The following is a 24,582-nucleotide window of genomic DNA, read 5'->3' on the forward strand; positions in this document are numbered from 1 at the left end:
AGCGTCTTTATGGTAAGAATCTGGACTTGACTTCCCAAGGAGGGGTGCAGTCCCTAACCTTGGAAGTCTTCAAGAGGAGACTGGACGGACATCTTGCTCATTTGACCTCAGCAGTATTCCTGCCCAGAGGAGGAGGATACACTCGATCTTTTGAGGTCCCTTCCAGCTCTTGATTTCTATGATTCTACCTCACTACAAAAGTTGATAGTCCCAGCAAAGAGAACCAGTGGACTGCCCTTTGCAGAGCGTTCACTGACCGATGCATCTTCTCTTCTCCCCCAGCATTTCCTTATGGGCTGTTCTGGGCAGGGAGATGGCTATACCATAAGGACTCCCCAGGAGGGAGCTTCTCCTGTTACACTCATGCCAAAGAAGAGGCCGACAGATTCAGAGACCTTTGCTACCTCTCTGTCGAAGCATGCCCCTTGCATCGTGTGCTTCCAGCATCTTCCATTGAGAACAGTATTGCTTTCTTTTACTGAGACTGTTTCCTTCAATGAGAATGCATCCAACCTGCTCCTGCATCTCTCTCACTGCGATTATCTCCACTTCCTTCCCCTGAGAGTTTCTCTTGCCAGTCTCAGTACTATTTCCCATCTCCAGCTGACTTATCCCTTGGTGACTGGACAGTCACCTCGCTGGGGTCACTTGACCCCAGTTGTCTCCTGCCTAGAGCAGGTTGGGGCTGGCCCCAATGATCTGCGAGGTCTCTTCTGGCCTCTACCAATTTATGAATCTATGAATCCCCCTTTGCATGTCCATGTGCCTCACCTACTTCCCAAGTTTGCTTTGCCTACCCACTGCCAAGTGTCACCAGCCTCCACTGCTATCAAGGTTTTAAGGCCAACACTGTGCATGTAGAGCTTCCATGAAGGCCGACTGTATGTGAAAATCACTGCGGGTTGATATTTGCATCAGTGGTGAGTTTGCACATGAGTTGCAACGTTAAGATCCACCTCAGCATGTCCCCAAAGTTTCAGGGATTTGGACATCCTAGATTTGGCTCCAGTGTATTTCTAATTCTTCGATTCCTTGCCCTGTATTGATGTTAGAACAGTGCTGCCATCGCCAGGACTTGGCTTTCTTTTTCTGCCTATCGCCTAATAATTGGCTATTCAGTATGAAAGTCCTTAGGAGAATAGGTGTGCTTTCATACATGTCTACGAAGTGCCATTGGCACCCAGTGTAGGGTTAGGCAAGATGAGAATACACAAAACTCATAAAAGTAGCCAAAGTGTGAGTTAAGCTGTTGCTCTCACAGATATTTCAGTGGCAGCTTCATCGTAATTTAACAAGGGCACAAAGAAATCAGGTCTTAGAATTTGCTTTGCAAATGGAAAACTTGCAAAGTTAAGATTTTTGGGGGATGTCTTCTCAAGGACAATTAGACATCCTTTCCCCGGCACTGGTTATTTCAAAGCCAGCTATTAGCATTAAAGAGTGATTTTTGTTTCTACATTACTTGGAGTTCCAAGAAAGAAATACAATGTTTCCCCCATCCCCGTCATTGAGACAACTTTAATTATGTAGATGTTTTATGATGCTTAAAAAGCAATAAGGTTGAATAATAAGCAATAAAGAATCTGGTTGAAATTAATCCCTGGTTTGTATATAGTAGGGATGCCTCTCTCTCCTACTGAAATCACTATATCCCTATATTGTGTAGCCCACGGAAATCAGACTCAGGTCACTCAGCAATAAAAAACAACCTTGTAATCAAAAGATCTTCAGTTACTAAAGACTCTAAAAAAAAGTAAAAAAAAAAAAAGCCACGCTTTCCCCCAATTCTTATGAAAATGGTTCCTTTTGAATTTGAAGGCAGAAGCAAGAAGAAAGTGTTGCAAGCTAGTGACATACTTGTGAAGTTTCCCACATCTTTTGAACTAGCTGGGTGCATCTACATGCACAATTAGCACAACCCAATAAACTCCAGTGCAGTTTGTGCCAGAGTTTATTGCTCCTGGGCACCATGTTTACATGTGTGCCCAGGATCACAGCACGTTGAGCCGGGCTGGAGCAGCCCTGGCTGGCACGGAGCCTGCAGGGGTTGGCGTGCCAGCCCAGGGCAGCTCCGACCTGGCTCAATGTGTTGTAGAGGGGCTGGCTGGGGGATGAGCATGCTCCAGTGTGGGGCTAGCCAGCAGCCATCCCCCACTGAAGCACCCTCACGCCAACCTGCCCCATCAGTGTCTACACGTGCGTTGAGGTGCAGTAAGTAATACTGCTGCAGGATAGCACTTGTATTTACAAGTACTATCCTCCAGTGGAGTTTATTTGTTTGCTGCGGCCTACTAGACTTGCACATGTAGACGCTGAGACTTTACTGCAGAGCTAATTCGGCAACTCCGCAGTAAATATCTCATGTAGATGCAGCCGCTGCGTCCAAAACAGGAGTGTTCTCAACCCCACCGTGATGTCCGTGAAACCTGTGCTCATGACCCTTAGGGAGGAGCTGGGCCCACATGGTATCTAAATGCTATTGCTTCTAATTTTTGAGAGGAATGCCTACATTTGTCAGCTCATTGCTTTTTATAACACAAAATACCATGAGTTCAGATGGGACGGGAAGGGACACACTTGCATGGCCAATAGACACAAGCTTGTTATTGGATCATGCATAGGCAGCAAGTCAAAACACAAATGTTAAAAAAAACAAAACTCAGCACTTACATGATGATGGTTTTCTTGGGCACTTTAGTCTCTTGTTCAGTGACTACAAAGAAAACAGTATGAACAGCATGGGGTTAAAAGAAAGACAAAAGCTGAAATGATTAAATTCACTTTGTTAAGTTAATTGAGAGAAACTTGAGTGGAAAAAAAAACCACCTGTACTATCCCATCCATGCTTTCTGTGGTTATTTCCAATGTTATCCTTAGCATCTCTGATAGGGACTGAAGGGTTCATAAAGTTATGTCTGCAAAGTACAGTTGGGAAGCGAAGTGGATTTTTATGGATGTCAGTATTATAAAATGAAAAAAAAAATGCTTTTCCCACCTTGAAATCCTGTCCCTTGTCTTGGGAAGATCAAAACTACAAAAAGAAGTTACTTATTTCTGCAAAAATAAAAATATGTCCCTTCATGAGTACATTCAGTTTGAGCTAGTTTTCGGCATTGACTAGCAAAGGAATTTCTCAGGCAGACTAAAGCATCAATCAGCTTGCTGTGAGATGAATGTATAGGAATGAAAAAGGGAATTATGGAAAATAAGCAAAGGAAAAGGAAAAAATAAATCCTAAAAAAGGGAGTCCATCTCTAGATCTATAGACTGAGACAGTGCGTGCGCGTGCATGCGCATGTGTGTGTGCACGTGCATACTCCATCCGCGCTTGGTCAACTCTCCATTTCTCTTTATGTTGAGTCCTATCAGTATCAAATATATTGTGCACTAGAAGTAAATCATTTTTTAAAATTGAGGAAAAAAAAAACTAGGGCTGATTGAGCAAAAATTTGTTTTAAATGGATTTTTTTTTTTATTAGGAAAGAAATATAATATTTGAGGAGCTAACATTTGGGGATGTTCATCATTTTCCTCACCTAGCTCTGGACTTGGAATCAAACCTCCATTTGAACCAGTATGTATGGACTACATCCGGAGCTGCTGACTCTGTCTGGGAGTTTGCAGTATCCGACACCATGCCTCGCTCTGTATTTAGTGATTAGTTAGCAAATTGCCTAAGAAGCTACATTTTCTTTTGAGCTGTATGTCCAAGAACCAGCTTACAACTATCTAGGCCAGCCTACACAGCAAAAAGCTCTAGTATTTTTGTTTCTTTAAAAAAATACTTCAAAGGTGAACTGCCATTTTTTTTTAAGAAAGCGATTTACAGTCCCAAGTCATTATGATTATCATAGCATTGGTCATAAAAAAGCAACATTTACAAAAAATTATTGGACAATAATATTTGAGATAACACAGATTCTTCCAGTTCAAGATATAAGGAAGTTCTGTGCTGCCGCTGCTGTATCTGTTGGCAAATGCTGCCTTTTAAGAGTAGCCAAAATATCCTCGGCCTTAAAATTAAAAATATATTTACGCTGCAAGACATGATGGTTTATACCATCATGTATGACATAAATATCCCACTGAGATCGCAATTGAGAATGTGGGCGTCAATTTTTGCTCTGGTCCTAGAATTCCACGTTTTCTCTGCAAATTCTCCTCCCGTTTACATCTGTGCAAATCTGAATTCACTCCAGTGAAACTACTCCAGAGTGACGCTGCTTTAAATGAGATCAGTTTGGGACCTGGCATCTGGAATTTAGACCTTAGTGAACAACTTCTTCTTCTGTCTTCAAATACTTCATCTCCAAAGGGAATACAATTGTAAGACTACATGTGTACTTTGTGGAAAACCTGGAAAACTTTAAAAACCTTTTCTTAAAAAAAATAAAATAATTGCAGTTCAGTGGCAATGGATGCTGGATTGAGCCAGTCTAAAGTATTTTGCTTTTGTGTCCAGGTGAGAGATACCGTGAGATCATTAACCCCTTCAATCAAGATTCCCAAATGTGGATCTAATTTAGGTAATAAAACTATTAGACATACCCTCCCCATGGGACTTATGCTCCTCATTTCAATGGGGTTACACCTGACCTATACTTTAGCAACCAAAAAGAGAATCAGTTCTACCCTATTTTTTTAAGTTCAATTATCATGCATTGGAAAATGTCTGAATCAAAGTATTTTATAAGGTTCTTTAAAGAGTTGCTGTATGCTGAATACTTGTGGATTGTTAAAAAATGATTTAATGAGTATCCAGATAGACTTGTATGACATATAGGAAACATTTCTAAATATGTGTGCTTATTAGTTGTTATGTTGAACTATGACTTGCTATACTTAAATAAATGCACTAAATAAACTAAATACACTGCTTTCTTGCATTGAACTTCCACGAGCAAGGTCTGGTCCTGTAGTCCTTCCAAGTGACATCAGTTGCAGTCTCCCTGGTATATGCCAATGGGGATTTTTTATATAAAAAAAAATCTGTATATAAAAGTACAGTTGGTGCGCTCAAGTGAACGGGGCTCATGAGTTAAATAGGGACTACAGCGTAGCACCCAACAGTTTACATGTACTGTCACCGAAGCCATCCAATTGGTAGGATAGAACCACATGAAAGTAGGATGAGGGAAATAAGGGTTTTCTTTTTTATCTAGAAAAAAAAAATCCCACATCAATTTCAGTATGATGAGGACTAATTTTAGGATTTATCATTTCAACTTTTTTTGGTTGGTTTGTTTAAAAAGCATTTTAGGAAACGAGCTGTGCAAAGCAGGAGCTCGTAATCGGCAGGTTAAAAGCTCTAAGCATTAGGCTCAGGCAATGCTTTCACACCCTAGGCTCCTGCTTTGTTAATATGTTAAACCGATTGCTCACGCATTATGAAATGATGAGTGTGCAGGAAGATAAAAACCTGGAGCTGCAGGAAGGATGGTTTCCAACACGACCTTTATTACAAGCTGCAAATTCCACTTTCTCGCCCATCAGAGCACAGCCGAGCATAGCAAGATCGCTGCGCCATTTCCAACTCCGAATTCTTATGTTACTTTTGACAGCTGACAGATAACAGGGGTTTTTACAGACCTGCTGTCAGCTGTCAAGGCTCGTTTCACTGAAGATGATCCACATAACTTTCTAAACTGCCTTGTGTGTAATGCAAATGCACATCAGAGTGACACGCGTGGTGACAAAAGCAAAGTTATAACTTGTGAACCCTTTACTTCCAAGAAGTGCCCTCTCCTAACTATGACAGAGCCCTAAGGGCATCCTCACACGTTGTCCAGCCTCATCACTTTGCTAGCCCTAAGTTTAAAATCGGTGCCAAACAGCAACCATCAAAGACTGATTATAAAAGGCAAAAATGGAAACATTAAAAATACCCTCACTGTCACCCTAAAAATGGAGCATTTAATCGGTCATGGAGGCAAATCCGCATTCCCTATTTCTTCAGAAAGTAATAGACCCCAAAATGTCTTGCAGTGCTACTGTAATCTTGCAGTCACGGTTCTCAAACATTTAATGTTATCCTCTGGGAGGTTTTACAAGGCCAACAAGGCACAGGGTGTTTAGGTAACTTGCCCAAAGCCTGGCTTGGAGCCAGAATTAGATTTGGGAACAAAACTTAGGAATTTATATTCCCATCTCTCTGGTATAAATACCCTTGGTTGTAGCATTTGTTCTTCCAAAAACTCCTGCCTATTTCTCTTTGCAATTATTCCCCCATGCGCTCGTCCTTCAAAATCTGTCCCATGCCAATCTGAGACGATGAAAATTCAACCAGGCCCAAAACGGCTGCAGTTTGTTTCTTCCTTTTGTCTTTTTTTTTTTTTTCCAAAGGGTTGATCACTGGTTAGTGAAGCTGGCCAGAACAATTTGCCAGATGAAAATGTTAAAAAGGAAAGCAAGAGCCATGGCAAGTCAGCGGGTTTCACATACAAGCTAAGCAGAAAGGAGATCGGGGGCAAAGCGGATACTCGACATGAAGACAAAGAGACTGGTTGTTTCTTTAGCAAATGACATTATTTTTGCCCCCAAAAGCTACAAAAATCCATCAGGTTTATACAAAATTTGGATTTTTCTTTTTAAGCAGCTCTCAGTTGGTTCCAATGGAGCAAACGGGTATGAGAAGTTAGCTCGATCTGTAGGCTTGCAGCCTAGATGGCTAGTTGCGTACTAATGGGCTTAGCGACTGGATAGTGTTCGTTCTGCAAAAAAATAATTGGCGTTGTGTAATAAACTGAGAGACAACCATGGAGAAAGGCAGGGCAAAAAGCTGGCAACAAATGACCCTTTAAGAGCCATCCAAGACACTGATAACAATCGCGTGGTACCGCTAAACAGGTCTGCAGCACTAGTGAGCAAATGAGCTAACGGTCTCTAATATAATGATTTGAATATAGCATACCATGGCAGCCTTGTCTTTCAGGTAAAGTCGCAAACAACACCATTCACGCAAATGCACAGCATCAAAAGGGTGGAGAAACACAGCTCCAGGCAAGTTTGCCTGCAGATGGTCCTGACCTCTGGGCGGAGATGCCGGGTAAATTTGTGGCTGTGAAGCTGGAGCAACTCCACTGAAAGCAAGGAAGTTACTTCAGGGACCTTCAAGAAGGGCCTGATCCGACTCTCACTGACTCCACGCAGAGCGGGATGGGGGCCCTACTGCCTTCAGCACCGGCAGTCTGCACCCACTTGCCCAAAGCAGAACATCACCAATCCCAACACCACAGGTTTTATTTCACAGCATTGTTGAGGCTTCCAGGCCACTGTCACCTGAGATATCTTCAATCAGCATCCCATGTTTTTCATGGACTGCACACCACCGCACGAGTCATTTCTGGAAGAATTTAAATGCTGACGGCTCTACCACCGTCACATAACGTTTAAGGCAGCTTATCTACTTGGTTTCAAATTGCAGTCTAGCCAGATGCAAGATAACGGTGCCAAGAGATGGTGCATTCTCAGTATCCTGAATTCAATGGAGTCCCTCCCTGTCTAGGACACGTTATGGAGAGACGCGGGTCACCACTCCTCCAGCTGATTCAGTTAAGGTTTTGATCTACTAATTAGTCTCCCCCTGAAGTCTCACTCACTGTTTGGATGGAGTCATGTATTCACCCCAAAACAAAGTCAGTTTGGGGGATTCAACATGTGGCATGCATGGATATGGCCCCAAATTAGGTTTACTTTTATGGCGTTGAGTCTCTAATTGTAGGTAACTATTCCATTTTCTTGTTCTCATATAAGCATATGTGTTATAGTATTAGATACACAGGGGGTGCTGATATATATTTATATATAAACATGAAACGTCACTGAAACAGTTATTAACTTAAATGGTCATCATCTAGTTTCACTTAGAAAAGACAGGGGTGGAGAATGTTTCCAATTCTCCATTTTTCCCCCCAATCTTTTCTCCTATGCCTGAAGAAGGGAGCTTGTGCCCGAAAGCTTGCAAATAAAGAATTTTTTTTTTGCAAAAATCTAGTTGGTCTAATAAAAGATATCACCTCTGCCATGAGTTCTGAGTCCTTTTACCATCTAGACCAATACGGCTACAGCCTGGATACGTGGCTGAGAGCTGGCATTTGATTTGGGTTGGTTACTGGTTCTCCGTGCACACCGGCTGGGAGGCACCAGAAACCTGGATCTGGCCAGACTATTATCAATTTATATTTTGAAAGACGATTCAGGAGCTTGATACCTGGCTAGTCATGATCACACAGGAGAGATGGGTATGGGATTAGCGAATTGACATGTCTAAAAGGGATTCAAGTCTGTAGGCTGTTAAATAGACACCTTCAGGAGGTTAGAAAGTTATTGACAGTGTGAGCCCCGCTAGAAATGAAGGGGTGCTGCATGTTAGGAGCCAGACTGGCACAGGTACCTAAAGCCTGCCCCTAAAGCATGGCTTTGTCTTCAGTCTTCCTGGGTAAAAGGTGGCATGAAGTCCCCCAGCCAAGGAGGCTGGAAAAAGCAAGCTGAAAGGGGGATGCAGAAGGCTCTGGCTTGAGCTGGCATGCTCCCTATCTTGGGAAGCTGGGTAGGGACTGCAGCTTTAGATTTAAGATGCCCGGTACGACCAGGTCAACGTCCTGGTATTTTCTTTTGCTGGTGTACTCCTCTGTCTCTGCCTGCATCTCAACACATGGTTCCTGATTTCTTATGTAATAAATCCTTTTATTACAAAAGGATCCTTTCATTGTTCATCTCCTTGCTGCTTGCCTGAGTGACTTCTTTGTAGGCAATATTCCAGGGTGACTCCCTCTGTGGAGAGGGGGACCCATAATTTCTTCCATGGCTCAAAGTGGGGGCCACCTGTGGGCTGGCAGAGCGTCCCCCATTGCAGCAGCAGGGTCTGGTGTCAGGGCAGTGGAAGTGAGTCTGGCTGGGAGAGGGAGATATCTAAGGCCCAACTCAGTCTGCTCCCTGGGGCAAGTGGCTGCAGAGTGAGGAGAAACTTGAAGTTTAGGGATTCTTCGTGGGCAGGTTTGTGGCAGATGGTACCATAATACATAGCCTCAAGGAAAGCAAGTATACAGCAAGGGTAAAGGAATGCATGTATATGTATGAATGCATTTATTGAAATTTTACAAGGAGCCAGATCAGAGTAATAATTAAAAGCACCAGCTTTGCTATGCTGCTGCCAGGGAGGCATGGCACAGCACACCAAATGTCTTGCTACAGGTCCACAGGCATGATTGGCAAACCTTCTCCACACTCATGCTGCTGGTGGAAACAACCTGACCCAGCTGGAAGTGGGGACCTGTTCATTTAGGCTGGAGAGTCAAAGGCAACTGGCCATGATCATTCACTTCTACACCAGTGGGTACGGTGGTGCCTTACCTACCTTAGCCCTCTGGACCGCTAGGCTTGCTGAACATCTGACTTTGACTTCCCTACGCTGCAAATTCATTAAAACAACTCATTCCTTAAAACAATTTATTCCAACCAAACTAATAAGTCAGAGGCCTTGATACGAATGTTGGTAGCCTGACATTAACACTAGTTCAAAGGCAAACCTAATCGTTAAGCATACCCTCCTTCATCAAAAATTAACCTCTGCTAGTCGCGGTCCCCACTGGCATGAGGAGCAATGTCACTATTGAAATGCCAGTGCTGCGAAGAATACATTATGCAGCTGTTTCCAAACCCTTGGCATTTTGGTAACCCAGGTACAAGGGGTTTCGTTTCTATTCTCTGCAAAGTGTCGACAGAATTAAATTCAAGAACAAAACAATTACAGACCGCCCCCCCAAAAAAGAAAAAAATGACTACATTGCTGGATGTCTGACTAACTCATGTTAAACAAACCAGACCAAAGCAATGCAGAGAAAGGAATCGTTCTAAACCCATATGACTATATGTAACATTTTATATTCAAGTGTCATTAGCTCGCAAGTAAATTAATGCCTTGTCAAATACATGCTAGGAAACACAGCTCACCCATTAGATACATTTCCTTCACTGTTCCATGTACCGCTGATTTGCAGCTTAGGGACACACCACAAATACCTCTTGTGTTATAAATACAGCACTGCTCGAATCATGAGCTGCCAAGGGACTGAGCACCATTTCAAGGGGTTTAATGTGAAGGCTAAAGTTCTGCCAAAACTAGGGGTAGCACAATAAGCCCTTTGCTTGCTCCTTCTTTTTTCATCGAAGGTAGGTTATACACATTATATGGTCAGGTAATGTTGATTTGCTAGGTTTGGAAATCAACCAAGATGTCGATGGGTATACCTGAGCTGCACCATACGCATACATGCATAGATGGACACACAGGTACATGTGCGCTGACGACCAACATGAATTTGACTGCTTGTGGGATAAGATGGCAAATATATTCAATCCCCAGTGAGGTGAGGGTAGGATAGCTCAGCAATGTACTTACAGAGGAGGTAAGAGGTCATACCTTCTATGGTGATGGCCTGGTCTCCTCTCCGCTCCTGGGTCAGCAATGCCATGCTCTGGTGGTAAAGTTCTGCTCCGCTCTTTGCTGACCCTAATCTGTTCACCAGCTAAAGAAAATCATGCAATACTGAATAAAATATCAGGGTTATGTTATACAGAGAAGCCCCATTTTTAGCACACTGCAGCTAAGCCCTCAAAGGCAATGCAATTAAGTTGACTGAACAAATGGTGGAATAGTTTTGCTCCAGAAACTCCTGTGGACATAGCTGAATCCTGTGGTGGAAGGGGATGACCCTGAGTGATGAAGCCGATTCCTTCAGTAACAACCTCCTAATTCAGTAATATTTTATTTTAATATTTCAATTTTATTACTAAGAGCATGATACTACGTAACTATACAAAACAAAATTTAATTAAAAAAAATATTTTTTTATATATATTTTATATTTTATAGATATTTTATATTTTTTTCAATGGAATTTGACCCCTTAACTACATTATGTGAATCTGTTAGTTGATTTCTTATGATATACCGCAGCATAAGGGAACTTCATTGGTTCCCATTGTAGCTGAAACTCAAGCTTGCTTCTTCTTGTCTGGATTTGAGAGGTTCTCCCTTCAACTTGGGCTCAGAGCAAAACTTGGCATCATACCATCTCCTTGGATGTAATATCTGATTTTGGAGCTGGCTCTGAATTCCAAAACTCATCTCAGTTATCTATTATTTGATGAACCAAAACCTCAGATCCTAATACTAGGAACTGTTGAGGTTTATTTTTTTATTGATATGTTTCTTGTAACACTTCTGATGCTTTTATGGACCAGTCAGTAATATCAACTAGTAGAACTCTTCCCAGCTAGAGGAAATTCATATATTATGGCAAGAGTCAAAGAGATGGCCTTGAGGACTATTTTAACTTACCTCACATTCATAGTATCCCACGTCTTCCTTAGAGGGGTTTTTGATCACCAGGACTAACACGCCACTCCGTGGCTCACTGAAAGTCTGGTATTTACTGGGATCGGTCAGCAGGGCATCATCTTTGAACCACCTGGAAAAATACGGAGTCTCAGATGCAACAAAATACTGAGTTTGAGACATTTCAGTGAGTCGCTGGTTGATCAATTTGCACATGATGATCTTCTCAAGTCCCTTCCAGCCCTAATATCTATGAAATCTATGAAATCTATTGGGCAGAGCCAGGCAGATGTTACAAGTTTAGCCTCAAGCCTGGGCCCTGCAGTCTCTGCAGCTGAAAGGGCACGGACTCTGTTCCTATAGGAAAACGCTCTTCTCAAGAAACCCTCATGGAGTTGCATTGCCAGTCTGCAGAACATGAGCTTTCCTCTCTCCATATCATCATGGATGACCAAGAGCAGCTGGTGAAGTCAAGGCAGACTGCCTTATGCCATGTATTATTTTTCCTCTCACATACTTAATGCAATACACTGAATGAGAAACCTATCCAAAGGAATCAGGGACTGGAATCACAAGTCTAAGATGTGGACACCAGGACTGGGAAAGGATCATTTTGCAGGGCACAGAGTTGAGCTTTGGGGACTGGACAGAAGAGTTGATGCTCATTAGAGTACAGGAAGAGAAATCAAGACTGTGCAATCATTTGGTTTCTATCAAGAAATAACTTCAAAAACTGACCTGATTTGTGGGAAAGGTGCTCCTTCGATGGTACAGGTGAACTGAACATCTTCTCCTTCAACATAATAAGCATTTCTAACCTTGCTCACAAACCTTGGTGGCACTAGGAAGCAAGAACAAACTTGATCAAGAGCTGAAATGCTGATAGCAATCTAATACAAGTACAAAGAAGAACACAAACACCCCCACACCCCCTTGCACACTCACAGAAGTATAGCCCAGTTGGATCACCTTCCTTGATAGCTGTGTGCAACCTCTGAATAATCTGATTTTCTGACCCAAAGACAGTCCACTACTTCTGAGACACCAGAGGGCTTTTCCAAATGGACATGCCATATACATGCTGCATAGCTGCATGCATGCCTTAATACACACACCTAGTCAATTGTACATGACCAGTCCTTTAAAACCACATAGGACTTTACCTTGAACAAGGATCTTTCCTAGCGTACTGGCATTACCGGCAGGGCTGGCCGCAAAGCACATGTATTGTCCTGAGTCGACACCTGTCAGATTGTCCAAGATCAATGTGCATGAGCCGTCAGGATCTTCTATTATAATGTGATGTGGGTCCACCTCCACTGGTTTGCCATCTTAAAAACAAAAGGAGGAAAAGTCCTTTGTAGACACTGCATCATTTTAATATCCTCCCCCAAGAACTGCATCCTGCTTTTCCATTTTGGCTCCTGCCTACTTGAGGATGGCAGAGGCAGAAGATGTAGGGAGGCTGAGAGCTATATTTTTTAGTAGCAGAGAAACAACCTCTTCATCTTCCTCTGATTTGCTACAACACACACTGAAAACAAAGCTTAGGAAGCATTGCATCTACCAGAAGAAGCATGCCTAGATTGCTGGCAGTAAAGGAGCTAAATTTGGGCAGGTCTGCACTACATGGCAGTTTGCAGTATAGACAAACCATTAACTGAGCTATCCATTACCAAGCTTGCTGTGTAATACAAAGAATGGGCACAACCACAGGATGTATTGCTTATACCTTTATACCAGCTGATGACTGACTTAGGGGCTCCTGTAACTTTGCAGGCCAACTTGATCGTTTCGCCCAGCTCGGCTGTACAGTCAGCCAGCTCTTCCTCAAAGTCCGGAGGTACTGAAAGAAAAGAGGTTGGTTAGGTAATCCTTGATGGATTTCTCCAATGGGTGATTAATGTAACACAAAGAAATCAGGGGCAAACTCCAAATTTCCACAACTGGGAATCTGAAATGGAGGTTTCAGTAGCCAGTTGTTCCAATGACTACCTGGTATTTTCAATTATTTGTGATTCAGGAGAGATCACTAAATGGATCTGTTGAGTTTTAAGCCCTGATACTGGCAGATCCATAGGCCAAGGTTTCTCATAGTCAAGTGTGTGATTAACCTCAAAGGGGGAACATGTGCCTCAGCTGCTAGATCATTGTTGCAGAACTACACACAGGCTGTTGAGTTCTGTGGGATTGCTAATTATGGGATTTTTGTGTTGATGCCACATGGGAGTAAACTGAAACCCTTAAACTTAGTGGAGTTACAGAAGTCTCCAGCTGGCATTGATGGCTTTCTCCTCCCTGCACAGCTAATGCTAACACAACATCTCATTTCTGCATGGGAAGTGAGGCACAACCAGTGAAGCTATACCAAAGTCTCAGTCTGTCTCCCAGACCACTGGTTTTCAACCTTTTTCCATCTGTGGGCTCTTCAAAATTTTGAATGGAGGTGCGGAGCCCTTTGGAAATGTCGAATGGAAGTGCGGACCCCTTTGAATTGTAAGTGTGGGTATTTGCATACTTTTGATTGATCATAGTCACGTTTTGCAGATCTCTTAGCAATAGCCTGCGGGCCCCCAGGAGTGTGTGGACCACAGGTTGAAAGCCACTGTGCTACACTATACTCACTCCACACAGGCAGGCTGATACGCTGCTGTATGCCAGAGATTTCTTTCACCCAGGAGTTCTTGATGATGACTGTACGAGCTTGAAGTAGGTACTTGCGGACTGAGTCTTCTCGCTCATGCCAGATCTCAAAGGCCCGTTCATCTCCTTCCACTTGGTCATTCACATCTATGTTTGACAGCTGGACGACAGTAAGAAACACAGTAAAACTTCTTTAAAATTGGAGATGACACTGAACCGAAACCTTGATGACCTTCCCCCCTCCTCTGTTAGACAAAATCCCGAAGTTCAGGAAAGTTCAGATCTGGATCCAATCTTTGTGGCTCGGAACAACCTTCAGTAAAAAAATTAATAAAATAAAATGGAAAAGATCAATTAAGTGTCAACAAGTCTTCTATTTTCCCAGTGCAGGGTTGTTCCTCAGGGCATACCAAACCTATTTCTCATGTACATTAAGGCCATTTTACATCGCTCTGGCAGTATAAAAGGCCATTGACTATAATTAATGCCAAATGTTACAAGGTTTTTCCATGTGATTTACAACAGGTATCAGCAGCAACGCAAATGCTGACATTTTAATGGTGGCAAATGCTCCACAGTAAAAACTAAGAACGGCAGAAGTTAAATGAAGAGAAACTATAGAGAATGAATGAATGAATGAATGAATGAAAAGAGATATGGTACAATCTCATAACGAACCCCCATGGGACAGGAAGAAAAGTTCATTAAAGCAAGAAAATGTTCGTTATAGTAGGGTTAGTCAATCTGCTGCAACATAATAATAAAAAAGTGGTTCCTGCTGCTGTAATTGTTCAAAATCAGGTGTTGTTATACATCAGGTTTGTTGTGAAGAGATCATATTGTAATTCAGTTAGGCAACACAATCTACGCATGTGATTGTCAGGGGATACTGAGGCAGGGGCTTTCAAAGGTGCTTAGTGGTGTAGGCACCTAACTGTCATTGACTTTCAATAGGAACTGAGCATTTAACTCCCAAGAAAATACCATCTTTGATTTCCTATAATTATGCTCTGGGGAACAAATGGATGCCAGATGGGCCTGCCCACACCTCTGACTCAGTGAATGCCGAAGTCTGTGAAAGAGGAGTCATTTCAGTGAAGAACAAAGCCAGAAAAAACAATTACTGGAGATACAGTTTGGATTGAACAGCCATTATTCCAACTTCTTGACTTGAAAATACTATAGACTGCACTTTAGGGCAAGTTCGTTCACAGTTTGATTAACTGATTTCAACGAATGGCTTCAATGGGTAAGTTGGGATGAGCATTTCCTCTCACGTGCAACCTTGTTCCTATGCAGTGAAACTCTTCCTGGGTTTTCTTTAGGGATGTCTGATGTATTTTTGCCTTACTTCTTATGTACATTCAATCCTGTGCCATAACAGTGTTTTGGAAACAAAAGAATCCTAAGCAAGGGACTGGTGAAGAGTGATTTTTCTGATGGCTGGCAGCTGTCTTCAAGAGAAAAGTAATCATAAAAGGAGAGCAAGTGAATTGGGAAGAAAGTAAAGTAACATCTAACCTTCATCATGTTCTTGAAGGTGTAGGTATAGGTGTCTGTCTTGGTGTCCCGTTTGGGTTTGCATATCAGAACGTAACTCTTGAAGAGGAAGACATGGCGGTTGTGACCTTTCCATGCCATTCTGGCTCCTGGTGCTCCTTCCCACACAATGAAGTGACCCTGGAAAAGAAAGCAGAAAATAATAACAGAAGTAAACCCTGAACAATGTTATGGCATCTCTCCATCATTTACCAGCCACTGAATAGCAACTGTTAAATGTCCCATCCAGTTTGGCTTTTAGTATAACAGAGAAGACAGCTGTTACCATTGCATACTAACAATCTTTCCCCTAAAATCCAAATCCATTTCCAAAGATATCAATGGGGTGGCAGACATATCTTCTGACACATATATGGACTGTCCCGAATCTTAAGCTTTCATTACAGAGGCATGCAACATAAACTGTATAAACTTCAACTGATCCAGATTTTAAACCTGGGCTTTAAAAAAGTGCATTTGTTGGAAAACACAGCATGGCAATACAGGGCCAAATTCCATAAGACCCTGTGGAAAAATCTCATCATCACCCTCAATGAGGATTTGGCCCCTATACTTTATTGATAGCATATGCAGTCGATACTGAAACAAGCTGTATAAATTCAAATCAGCACATGAATATATAAAATAGGCATTTACAGGCAGCAAGGGCAATTTCCTACCATATAGAAGGTGAGTTGTACAGAAAAATACTTGTGTTACCCATGGATAGATAGGTAGGTGCCTATGCTTTGGGACCTTCAGGCATAGCCTTGAGGCACCCCCAGGTCTATGCTTTGAGGCCCCCAATCTGAAAGAGCCACCTTTAATACCGACTGCAATTTCTTATACAGAACAATGAAGAACAAATGGCATTTACTCTGAATGGCGTTCCACTAGCTTTCCACATCAAGCCATGATTTGAATTGCAAAGGAAATACCGATGACACCAACCAACAACTCAGCAATGGTGGGCGGATGATTAAGATGGACTATGCACTTTCAGAGGGTCAGTACCTGTCGAATAGGTTCTCCAAGGATCTCCAACGTCCCTGGGTAGTTCTCAATCAGTGAGACATGGAGGTTGTTTTCTGCTCTCCGGGTGAGTGCCGATACAATGGCATAAGCCTGTTCCAGCAGCGCGCAGTTTTGCCGATTTCTTGCTTTGTTCCGGATTAATTCCTACAAGTGAACAAAGCTGTTACTGGTCATTTCCAAGAGCCTCCATTTTATTGCTATAACCGGGGAGCGTAGGCAGGATGCTGAATGTTTCTTTTCATGCTGGACCAGCCTTGTTTCGTGCTTTCACTCACTGGTTAGCTACCATCAGTGTACTTTCTTTCTATCGAAGTTCATGGCCTCTGTGCTGCCCTGCCCTTGAAGCAGGTATTAGTGAACGGTGACAAGGATAAAGCAAAACCCACAACTAGGATACCTATCTGGCTGACTGAAGACTAACCAACAAAGAGATCCGTATTTTTATGTAGCATCTCTTGAATGCATCTTTCACTATGATAACACCAAGGAAGGAGTGCCAAAATAAAAGTGGAAATCCAGTGGAAGTCGGAAGGGCAGTACATGCAAAAAATAAAATAAAATAAAAATGCTGTGGCTCACCTATATGTTTCTCCTAAAACTAATTTAAATAGTACTCTTCTTGTCCCTTTTTAATGTGGGGTTTGTACAGAGGCTTCAAATGATTTTGCTGTTCGGAGCTCAGACAAGCACGCCAATGAAGGGAGCAAATTTGAACCTCCCCCAAACAATTGAGAATGCTGAAATTTGGAAAATTGGAATTTGAAAAAATGTAACAAGAGGCTCTTTCTGGGGCCCATTTCCTTGTGCTCCCTCTACAAGTGTCACAAGAAAAATGGTAGTTTGAAACGGTCATTTCTGCTCCTGCCTCGAACCTGGAAGTGCAGGAGTAAAAGAGTAAGAGCCTCAGATGGCAAAATATTTCCAAACCTTCAAACATGGGCTGCTCTGGACTCTTGAAACAGGCAAAGATTTGCAGAAAAAGAAGAATTAACTCTTCTGTGCCTAAGCTTATCTTTATTTCAGCCTCAAATGCAAAGAAGGAAGTTGCCTGCCTGGACAAGTCCGTGATTTGTGGGATGAAGGCCAATTTAACAGATGCATTGTCATATGAGAAGCAAATGTATATTCTTAATGGGCATAATCTTTTAAAGTCCACACGGGTGCAGCTAGCTGCATTTCTCACACTTGTTAGGTGGCAGTTGAGACTCTGTGCACCTCTCACGTGATTTGGGTTTACATATTTAAAATGTACAAATGTGCTTAAATGTGATCTCACCTACTCCAGACAGACTCCAAAGGAGTTTCCCTGGCATGAAACCAGGATAAGTGAAATCAAAGTCAAAGCACTTTTCCCCCATAGGCCCCCCCCAGAGGAATGCAAACCTCTCACGTAAGGAGCGGCACGAACTTGCACTGGAGACTCCTTACCTTGATTACAGTTTGATACTGCTGGATCCTGTTTATGGGTCTCTCCAGGTAGTGCTGCAGTGGGGGGACAGGTGGCTGAGACGGATCCTCGCTAGCTAACGTTTCCTCGGAGTATCTCTGAGGAAGAATTCAAAATGAAAATCGCTCTGTGTGTCAAAATTGTTCAATAATGACAAGAAACTCGGCCCGTGAAAATATGATCGGACAACACTGGCTTGATAAGGTCAGTCCTCCTCTCAAGTAAACGGGATCATATAGTGCAAAAATACATCTTAGAGTCCTGTGTACCATCAAAACTTTGCTTCCGGCAATACACATTGCAACCTACCCTGTTCATTGCCTTCCCCCATCTCGTGGCAATTTCTGGTCCCTCGATTGCAAGAGGTTGAGGGGAAAGACTGCCTTCTATTATTATCATTGTTATCATCCCTATTAACCCTATTATTATTATCTTCCCTATCACTAGTATTATTAAGAAACAGGAAACCCTAACCCAACAACAACTGTAGCAAGGCAATGAGGCATGCTGCTTGGAAACATCGTATGCTTGAGTTCACTTGTTTTTATCTTATCTCTAATCAGATGCTGCCAAATACTATTACAAAGTCTTCATGTTATACTGCAGTTATTGATCTGTGGCTAGAACAGACTGATCATTTCAACAGCTAAAGGAGCGTTTGCATATTGATGTGAAAGGACCCAAATCTGAGCCTCCTCAGTGCTTGGTTAGGGCTCCTTCTAGCCATCCTTATTTTAGCTTTGTTGCCGCTGCTAATAGAAGCTTTATCCATCTTTCTTCCACTCTAAAGATTACTGCACCCCAATTTGTAATAATTTCCTATTTAGCTATATAATAATGTTACATTTATAACAATGGATCTTTGGACATTTAGTGGCTGGAGATATAGGATGCATAGTTCCCAGTATAAATTTTGGCTCATATTTTACCTTGTAGAAGTCCTGAACAGCTTTGCTGACAATGACGGACTCAGCCTGTATCCGTCCCACCAGATACTGGATGTACTTATCAAAATCCTCCTCGTTCTTAATGAAGCACATGGCCACATCATCATCAGTGTCGCATTTCTTCAGGTCTGGGAAGAAAGCGCTGCGGAGGAGGAGAAAGAAGGACATCTGTGAACCCATTGGCTATAAATAAACTGTTGAAATATTAAAGTGTCTTCAAGACTGGACCATCTTTTTTATAGGAACACCGTGTTATTCACTGGAATTCACCCAACGGGGCAGGGATTATTATTTTAGGACTGTCACTCCTTTGCTGATGAACCATGCCATCTCCTAACAGGCTCATCCACTCCTTTTTATCCTAGCGTTCCCCGTTTCCCGTGCCCTGCCTGTCCCGTGGCGACTCTCACTAACAGCACAAGGTGTTTCTCTCTCCTGCTGCTGCTCCTCTCCACTGACCTGCAATGGAAGTGAGCAATGTCATTGACATTTCTGAAGATGATGGACTTCTGACTAGCCACAGGCGCTGGGACACTGGAGTAGGTCTCGATGTGGTGCAGATGGTGAGTCTGGAGGAACTGCAGATCTTTGACAAACTCCTCCTCTGAATTCAGTAGTTCCTGAATAATAAGGCTGGAAGAAAAAACAGACAAAGAGGAAGCACGGAGCAATAACAGAGATGGCATTTGAGGCAGTAGGAGATTTCCAAGATGTTCTTTCCCTTAGGGTTTGTTCTACAGGGTGATGAGCTCCCACGTCAACCATTAGAGTCGCTGGGGCTCAAGCCCGCAGAGCAGAGATTGGGTAGATGAGTGCACAAAACATAACCAACGTGAAAAAGAGAGACATGGAGAGACTGAGGTTGGGGATGCTTTTCTCCTTGTTCACTCTCAGTGAGAAGAGACTTTAGGAGGAACAAGGCAGCTGCAGCTTAGATGCCGCACTCTGGCATTGCTGCCCCGGCCAGGCCACATAGGGCAGATATCCCTAGTCCGGACTCAGCAAGGTGGTGGATTGCACTGGGAGAGGTGGAAGGCTCTGCATGGCACTGATAGCACACTGCAGTCCCTTCTTTAAACATCATACCATGGGGAAAGGCCCCTCCAGAGGCAGAAGCAGCTACACTGGAAGGGGCAGCAGAGACTTGGGGCTTCTGTGGAGTCAAAGAGCCTAGCAGGTTCAATACTCAGCTACGTGGCAAGGGACAACAAAGAAAATACTCCCATCAAGCCTCCCAAAGTGATTTGAAGCACAGCGTGTTTTCTGCATCCTACATCGAGAGAGACTCTCAATGCAAGTCCTGCAAACACAGGCTAGGCAGGAGTCCTCTTGAGGGCAGCTGGGTAGGGAGGCAGTAGGATTCAGCAGCAAAGGAGCTGGATTGTAGTGGGATTTTAGTGAGATGGACTGGGAAGGGTCTTGGATAAAAGCACTCCTATTCATCTGCAGAGCAGCCTATTGAGGGCTACAGCACAAATCAACCGAGTGCTTACTTCAGCTTCTTCTTATATTCATCTTCAGACAGAGACTCTCCAGGGAACTCAGGAACCTCTGGCACTCCCCACTCAGGGGACAGCTGACAAGCACAAAAGAAGCATCAGTTTTGTAGGAAACGGCACTGCAGTTGCTGCGGGGTCTAACAAGAGCACGTTTGCAGGGTCACCCCAGCCTTGCTGCTATCGCACCGGGCTTGTTTCTGCTCCTACAGCCACTAAATATGCTCCCTTTTCAGATTCAAATCGCCTCTAATGGAACTGCCAAAGGAAGGCCTGGATACATGCTGTGTACACAAGTGTGTGACTTGCACCACTTTATACACTGATGCAAATTATACCCCAAACCGGAGCAGACAGCTAGCACCAGGGCAGCTTCCTACTGCTCTAGCATCCCATCACAATGGATGAGGACCGCAGGTATTAGCTTGGTCCCTTGAGGCGAGACTATTTTGGGACAAGTTGTGAATGCTCAATGCCCCCCCGGTGTGTAAGTTAACCCCTGCCTTTGCTGAGTGATCATACACTCGATTCAAGCCGTTTGCACTGGGGTAAGGTTTTCCATCATCCATCTGCTCATTTTTTACCAGAGCCAAGGTCAGTGACGCTGGTGTAAGCGTATCACGTGTTTAGACCCATAAACAAGCAACTATAAAATGCATAGAAAACAAGGAAAAAAGATCAATCACCTTCAACTTCTTGTCTAGATATGCTGGAGAAACCCATCCTTGCCGGGAGGGGCTGGATTTAGTGGGCTTGGTCCTGACTAACCACTTCAGGGGATGAGCTGAATCGAGGACTTCCACATACTGGCCTTCCTTCAGAACAATGGCTTCCCTTTCACCTCCAATGGGCATGTAGTCGGCTGTGGCCATGTAGATGTCAAAGATCTGCAAGCACGGAGAGTTATCTGTGTGTGTTACAGGAGGGAGATGATCATAACAAGAGCACCTACAGCTTCCACCAGGATTAAACAGTTTATCTCCTCAATCCCTCCATGGTAGAAGGGAACCATTATTCCCATTTTACAGATGAGAAACTGAGACTCAAGGAGGTAGAGGCCAAATTAAAAAAAAAAAAACACCCATAGTGTCCAATTTACAAAACCCAGGGCCTGATTTTCCCCAAATGATGAATTCCTACAGCTCCAACTGACTTCAAACAGAGCTCAGCAAGGAGAGTCAGGCAGGATCCTGATTTCTTGTTTCAGGGCAGGAACCTCTGATTTTAAAAAAAGCTTTTGTTGTGAAATGAAAGGAAAAAGAACATGTTCACAGTTTCCCTTAAAATAAAACTTGAATTTAATAATAATTTGAAATTGGAATAATGTTCTCTTCCAGGCAGATATGGAACAGTCCATTCCAAAGTTCATGGCTGGATTTTCTTTTAATACATTTCATAGCAGGAAATAGCAACGTTTGTTTCTAGAAGCAACTTTTTGACTCAAATGGATGGATTTTGTTCTGCTAATGTCAAAACGTGGTGTTTTAAGAAGACTGGAAAGCTTCATAAGGTTGATTTGAACCCGTTTTTTTTTAAATCAATATAGTTTTCAAAACATTTTCATTTAAACAAAAACGGCATTTTTCGTGGACAAAACATTTCAATGACATTTCCAAAAGGCGTGCCTCAGTGCCTTAAAACATCAAGATTTGGATGTGTCGAATTTGGAAAGACTTGATGCATTCAAAATGAAGACGAACTATTTGGAAATGATGAGCTAAGCCAGTTCTGGATGGCCATGCAGCGAGAGTGGGAACTTAGACTTTAATTGACGGGCCTGTGCTCCGTTGAGAGGCCTCTCGGGCTCTCCATATAGGTGTAACTCTACAAGTCTTTTTAAGGTGGCAATCTTTAAAACAGAGTAGAGGTGGGAGTAATCAGCCTAGACAAACATTTCTGCCAGCAAACACTTTATGAAGTCGATTCACGTGGAGTACCTCCCCTCTCGCGTCCCCGTCTTCAGATTCAGAAGAGGATTCCTGAGCGATCGACGAAGGTCTGGACCTGCCATGACGCGGAGATGGTGACGGGGTCTTGGACTCGTCATCACTGTCTGCCCCAGGTACACGAAGCGTGGCTGAAAAGAGAAGTAGAGAAAGGGGCACGTAAGTTAAATTAGGATTATCAAGTAGGATTCAATGCTTGATCTTCATAGAATTAAGTGTCTTCAGAAAAGACCACTTATAACATGAATCATGGTGTCCTTTTAGTAGGATTGCCTATGCAAATTGGACATTTTAAAGCCACAAAAGAACATTATTTGCTTCAGCAGGGATGCAGAACGGTGCAGACACCAGTCACAAGCCTTTATCTTCTCTGTAAGTTCAAATCACTGGAGGAGCAATATGACTATAGAAGACCCAGCCTCTAGTTAAATGCAAACAGGCCCGATAGTCATTAACATTATCACTACAAGACATGCTTATGAAACAGCATACAACTATAGCTCAGTGCAATTTTATACCAGCAGCAAACTGCTCCCATTTTTTGGCTTCTGCACTGCAGGTCTGAAGAATCAGTGGTTAGATAACTACCTGCTTTTTCAGTAGGCAAATTAGATATAGTAAGCAGCTGTCTCATGACAGAAACTTGCACACACATTTCATTGCAGGCATGATTTTTATCAGTCAAAACTTTGGCCCAAGAATTGGAGGCCTGGAGGATTTCTAGCTGCAAACTAGACATCTTCCAATGAAAAACTGCTAAACTGATTTTCTTCAAACCTGGCTTGTTTTGTAGCACACAATGGGCACATCTACACCTGTGCTTTAATGTGCATTAGCCTATCTTAATGAGCATTAAAACATCACAAAAAACCCTGTGGTTTCACTAACGCACGTTAAAATACGCTAATGCGCCTTTTTCTAGTACCTCACGATGGAAGTACTAAATTTAATGTGCATTAGCAAAAGTGCATTAATGAACGTGTAGACATGCCCAATGAGACTTAAACTCGCATGAAACTGGAGGATCAATTGCATCACTTTGTACAGTAAATTAAACACATTTGCCAGGTGCTAACTTACCCTGACTTATTTTTGCAGACACTATTTCTGTGATTTGGGAGGTGAGTTTCTGGAGGAATTCTTCCGTTCCAACATCAGATAATGAAATTTGACTTCTGGACACACCTTCTCTACCAGCTTCACCTTCTAAAAGCTCTCCTGCCAAAAGGGAGAACATTTTGTGAAGTAGGTAACACCACCTCTGAACGTCCACCCCATCAAACCAGACATGACAAAACTATCCTGCAGAAGCTGACATCAGGAAGATGGACTTCACATGCATTCTCTATTAGACTGCAGAGCTCACCTCTGCACCAAAAACAGACTCTTCCCCTCCCAGTAGATTGGGTAAATAGCATGTTGTAACTGAGGAAGAAACCATTCATTGAACAATGAAGATTAAAATCAAATTAAAATTAAAAAGCTGCTTAATTTTCTGTGTACTGCCCAATCTATGCAGCAAATGATGCAGGGGTCCCACACAAGAAGAGTGACTATGTAATTAAGGACGACTTGATAATGCATAAGTAGGCAGTGTTAAAGTTGTTCAGGCAACCTTGAACTTGTCACGGCCTGGCATTTCCTGAACGATTCAGATCCCACGGTGACTGACGTGATGTAAAAACTCACTCGACTCCCTTAGGCTACGTACTTATGCGGTCTTCTGAGTTCTGCCTCCTCTGGTTTGAAATTCAACTCTATTCAGAAAGCTAATAAAAGGTCTATATGAGTAGCTTAACAATATTGTCACGTGCTCTGCAGGATTCAAGTGAAGGATAGGTTTTGCGTTGGGCTTCTGCATGGGGCAAATTGTACCCCTAAGAGACAAATCTTGGGTACGATTCTGAGTGCATAGCTAGAGACCGGCCAGGAAGGCATGCATAGCACAAGGCACCTGGCTTCGGAGCATTCAGTATCTTTGTTAAAAACTCTGCTATTGCTGTTAATGAGCTTCTGACAGGTTCATAACTCAGCTGAGCTCAAACTAATTTCTTTCATACTGAAAAGCATTTATTTTCCCACAAGGTTTCTTTCCTTTTGAATTTTCAGCTTTGTTCCCATTCATAGATGTTAGGGTCGGAAGGGACGTCTATAGATCATCGAGTCCGACCCCCTGCATAAGCAGGAAAGA

The 24,582-nt window shown here is 42.9% G+C and overlaps 1 protein-coding gene across 21 annotated transcripts in view; it reads right to left on the reverse strand.

Moving 5' to 3' along the window:
- OBSCN (obscurin, cytoskeletal calmodulin and titin-interacting RhoGEF) overlaps positions 1 to 24,582 on the reverse strand; it is a 203,694-nt gene that overhangs the window by 6,181 nt on the left and 172,931 nt on the right. For all 21 annotated transcript variants that reach the window (XM_025211633.1, XM_025211618.1, XM_025211620.1 and 18 more), the window contains 16 exons: positions 23,472 to 23,609; positions 22,383 to 22,522; positions 21,132 to 21,332; positions 20,443 to 20,525; positions 19,409 to 19,582; positions 18,932 to 19,091; positions 17,984 to 18,100; positions 16,535 to 16,699; positions 15,503 to 15,661; positions 13,964 to 14,141; positions 13,071 to 13,184; positions 12,502 to 12,669; positions 12,077 to 12,179; positions 11,342 to 11,471; positions 10,421 to 10,526; positions 2,671 to 2,713 (listed from right to left, as the gene is read on the reverse strand). In XM_025211633.1, coding sequence (XP_025067418.1) covers positions 2,671 to 2,713; positions 10,421 to 10,526; positions 11,342 to 11,471; positions 12,077 to 12,179; positions 12,502 to 12,669; positions 13,071 to 13,184; positions 13,964 to 14,141; positions 15,503 to 15,661; positions 16,535 to 16,699; positions 17,984 to 18,100; positions 18,932 to 19,091; positions 19,409 to 19,582; positions 20,443 to 20,525; positions 21,132 to 21,332; positions 22,383 to 22,522; positions 23,472 to 23,609 — 2,179 coding nt within the window. The remainder of the gene's footprint in view (positions 1 to 2,670; positions 2,714 to 10,420; positions 10,527 to 11,341; positions 11,472 to 12,076; positions 12,180 to 12,501; positions 12,670 to 13,070; positions 13,185 to 13,963; positions 14,142 to 15,502; positions 15,662 to 16,534; positions 16,700 to 17,983; positions 18,101 to 18,931; positions 19,092 to 19,408; positions 19,583 to 20,442; positions 20,526 to 21,131; positions 21,333 to 22,382; positions 22,523 to 23,471; positions 23,610 to 24,582) is intronic.

This window comes from Alligator sinensis, unplaced genomic scaffold (genome assembly GCF_000455745.1).
Source record: "Alligator sinensis unplaced genomic scaffold, ASM45574v1 scaffold1398_1, whole genome shotgun sequence".
NCBI classification, from domain to species: Eukaryota; Metazoa; Chordata; order Crocodylia; family Alligatoridae; genus Alligator; species Alligator sinensis.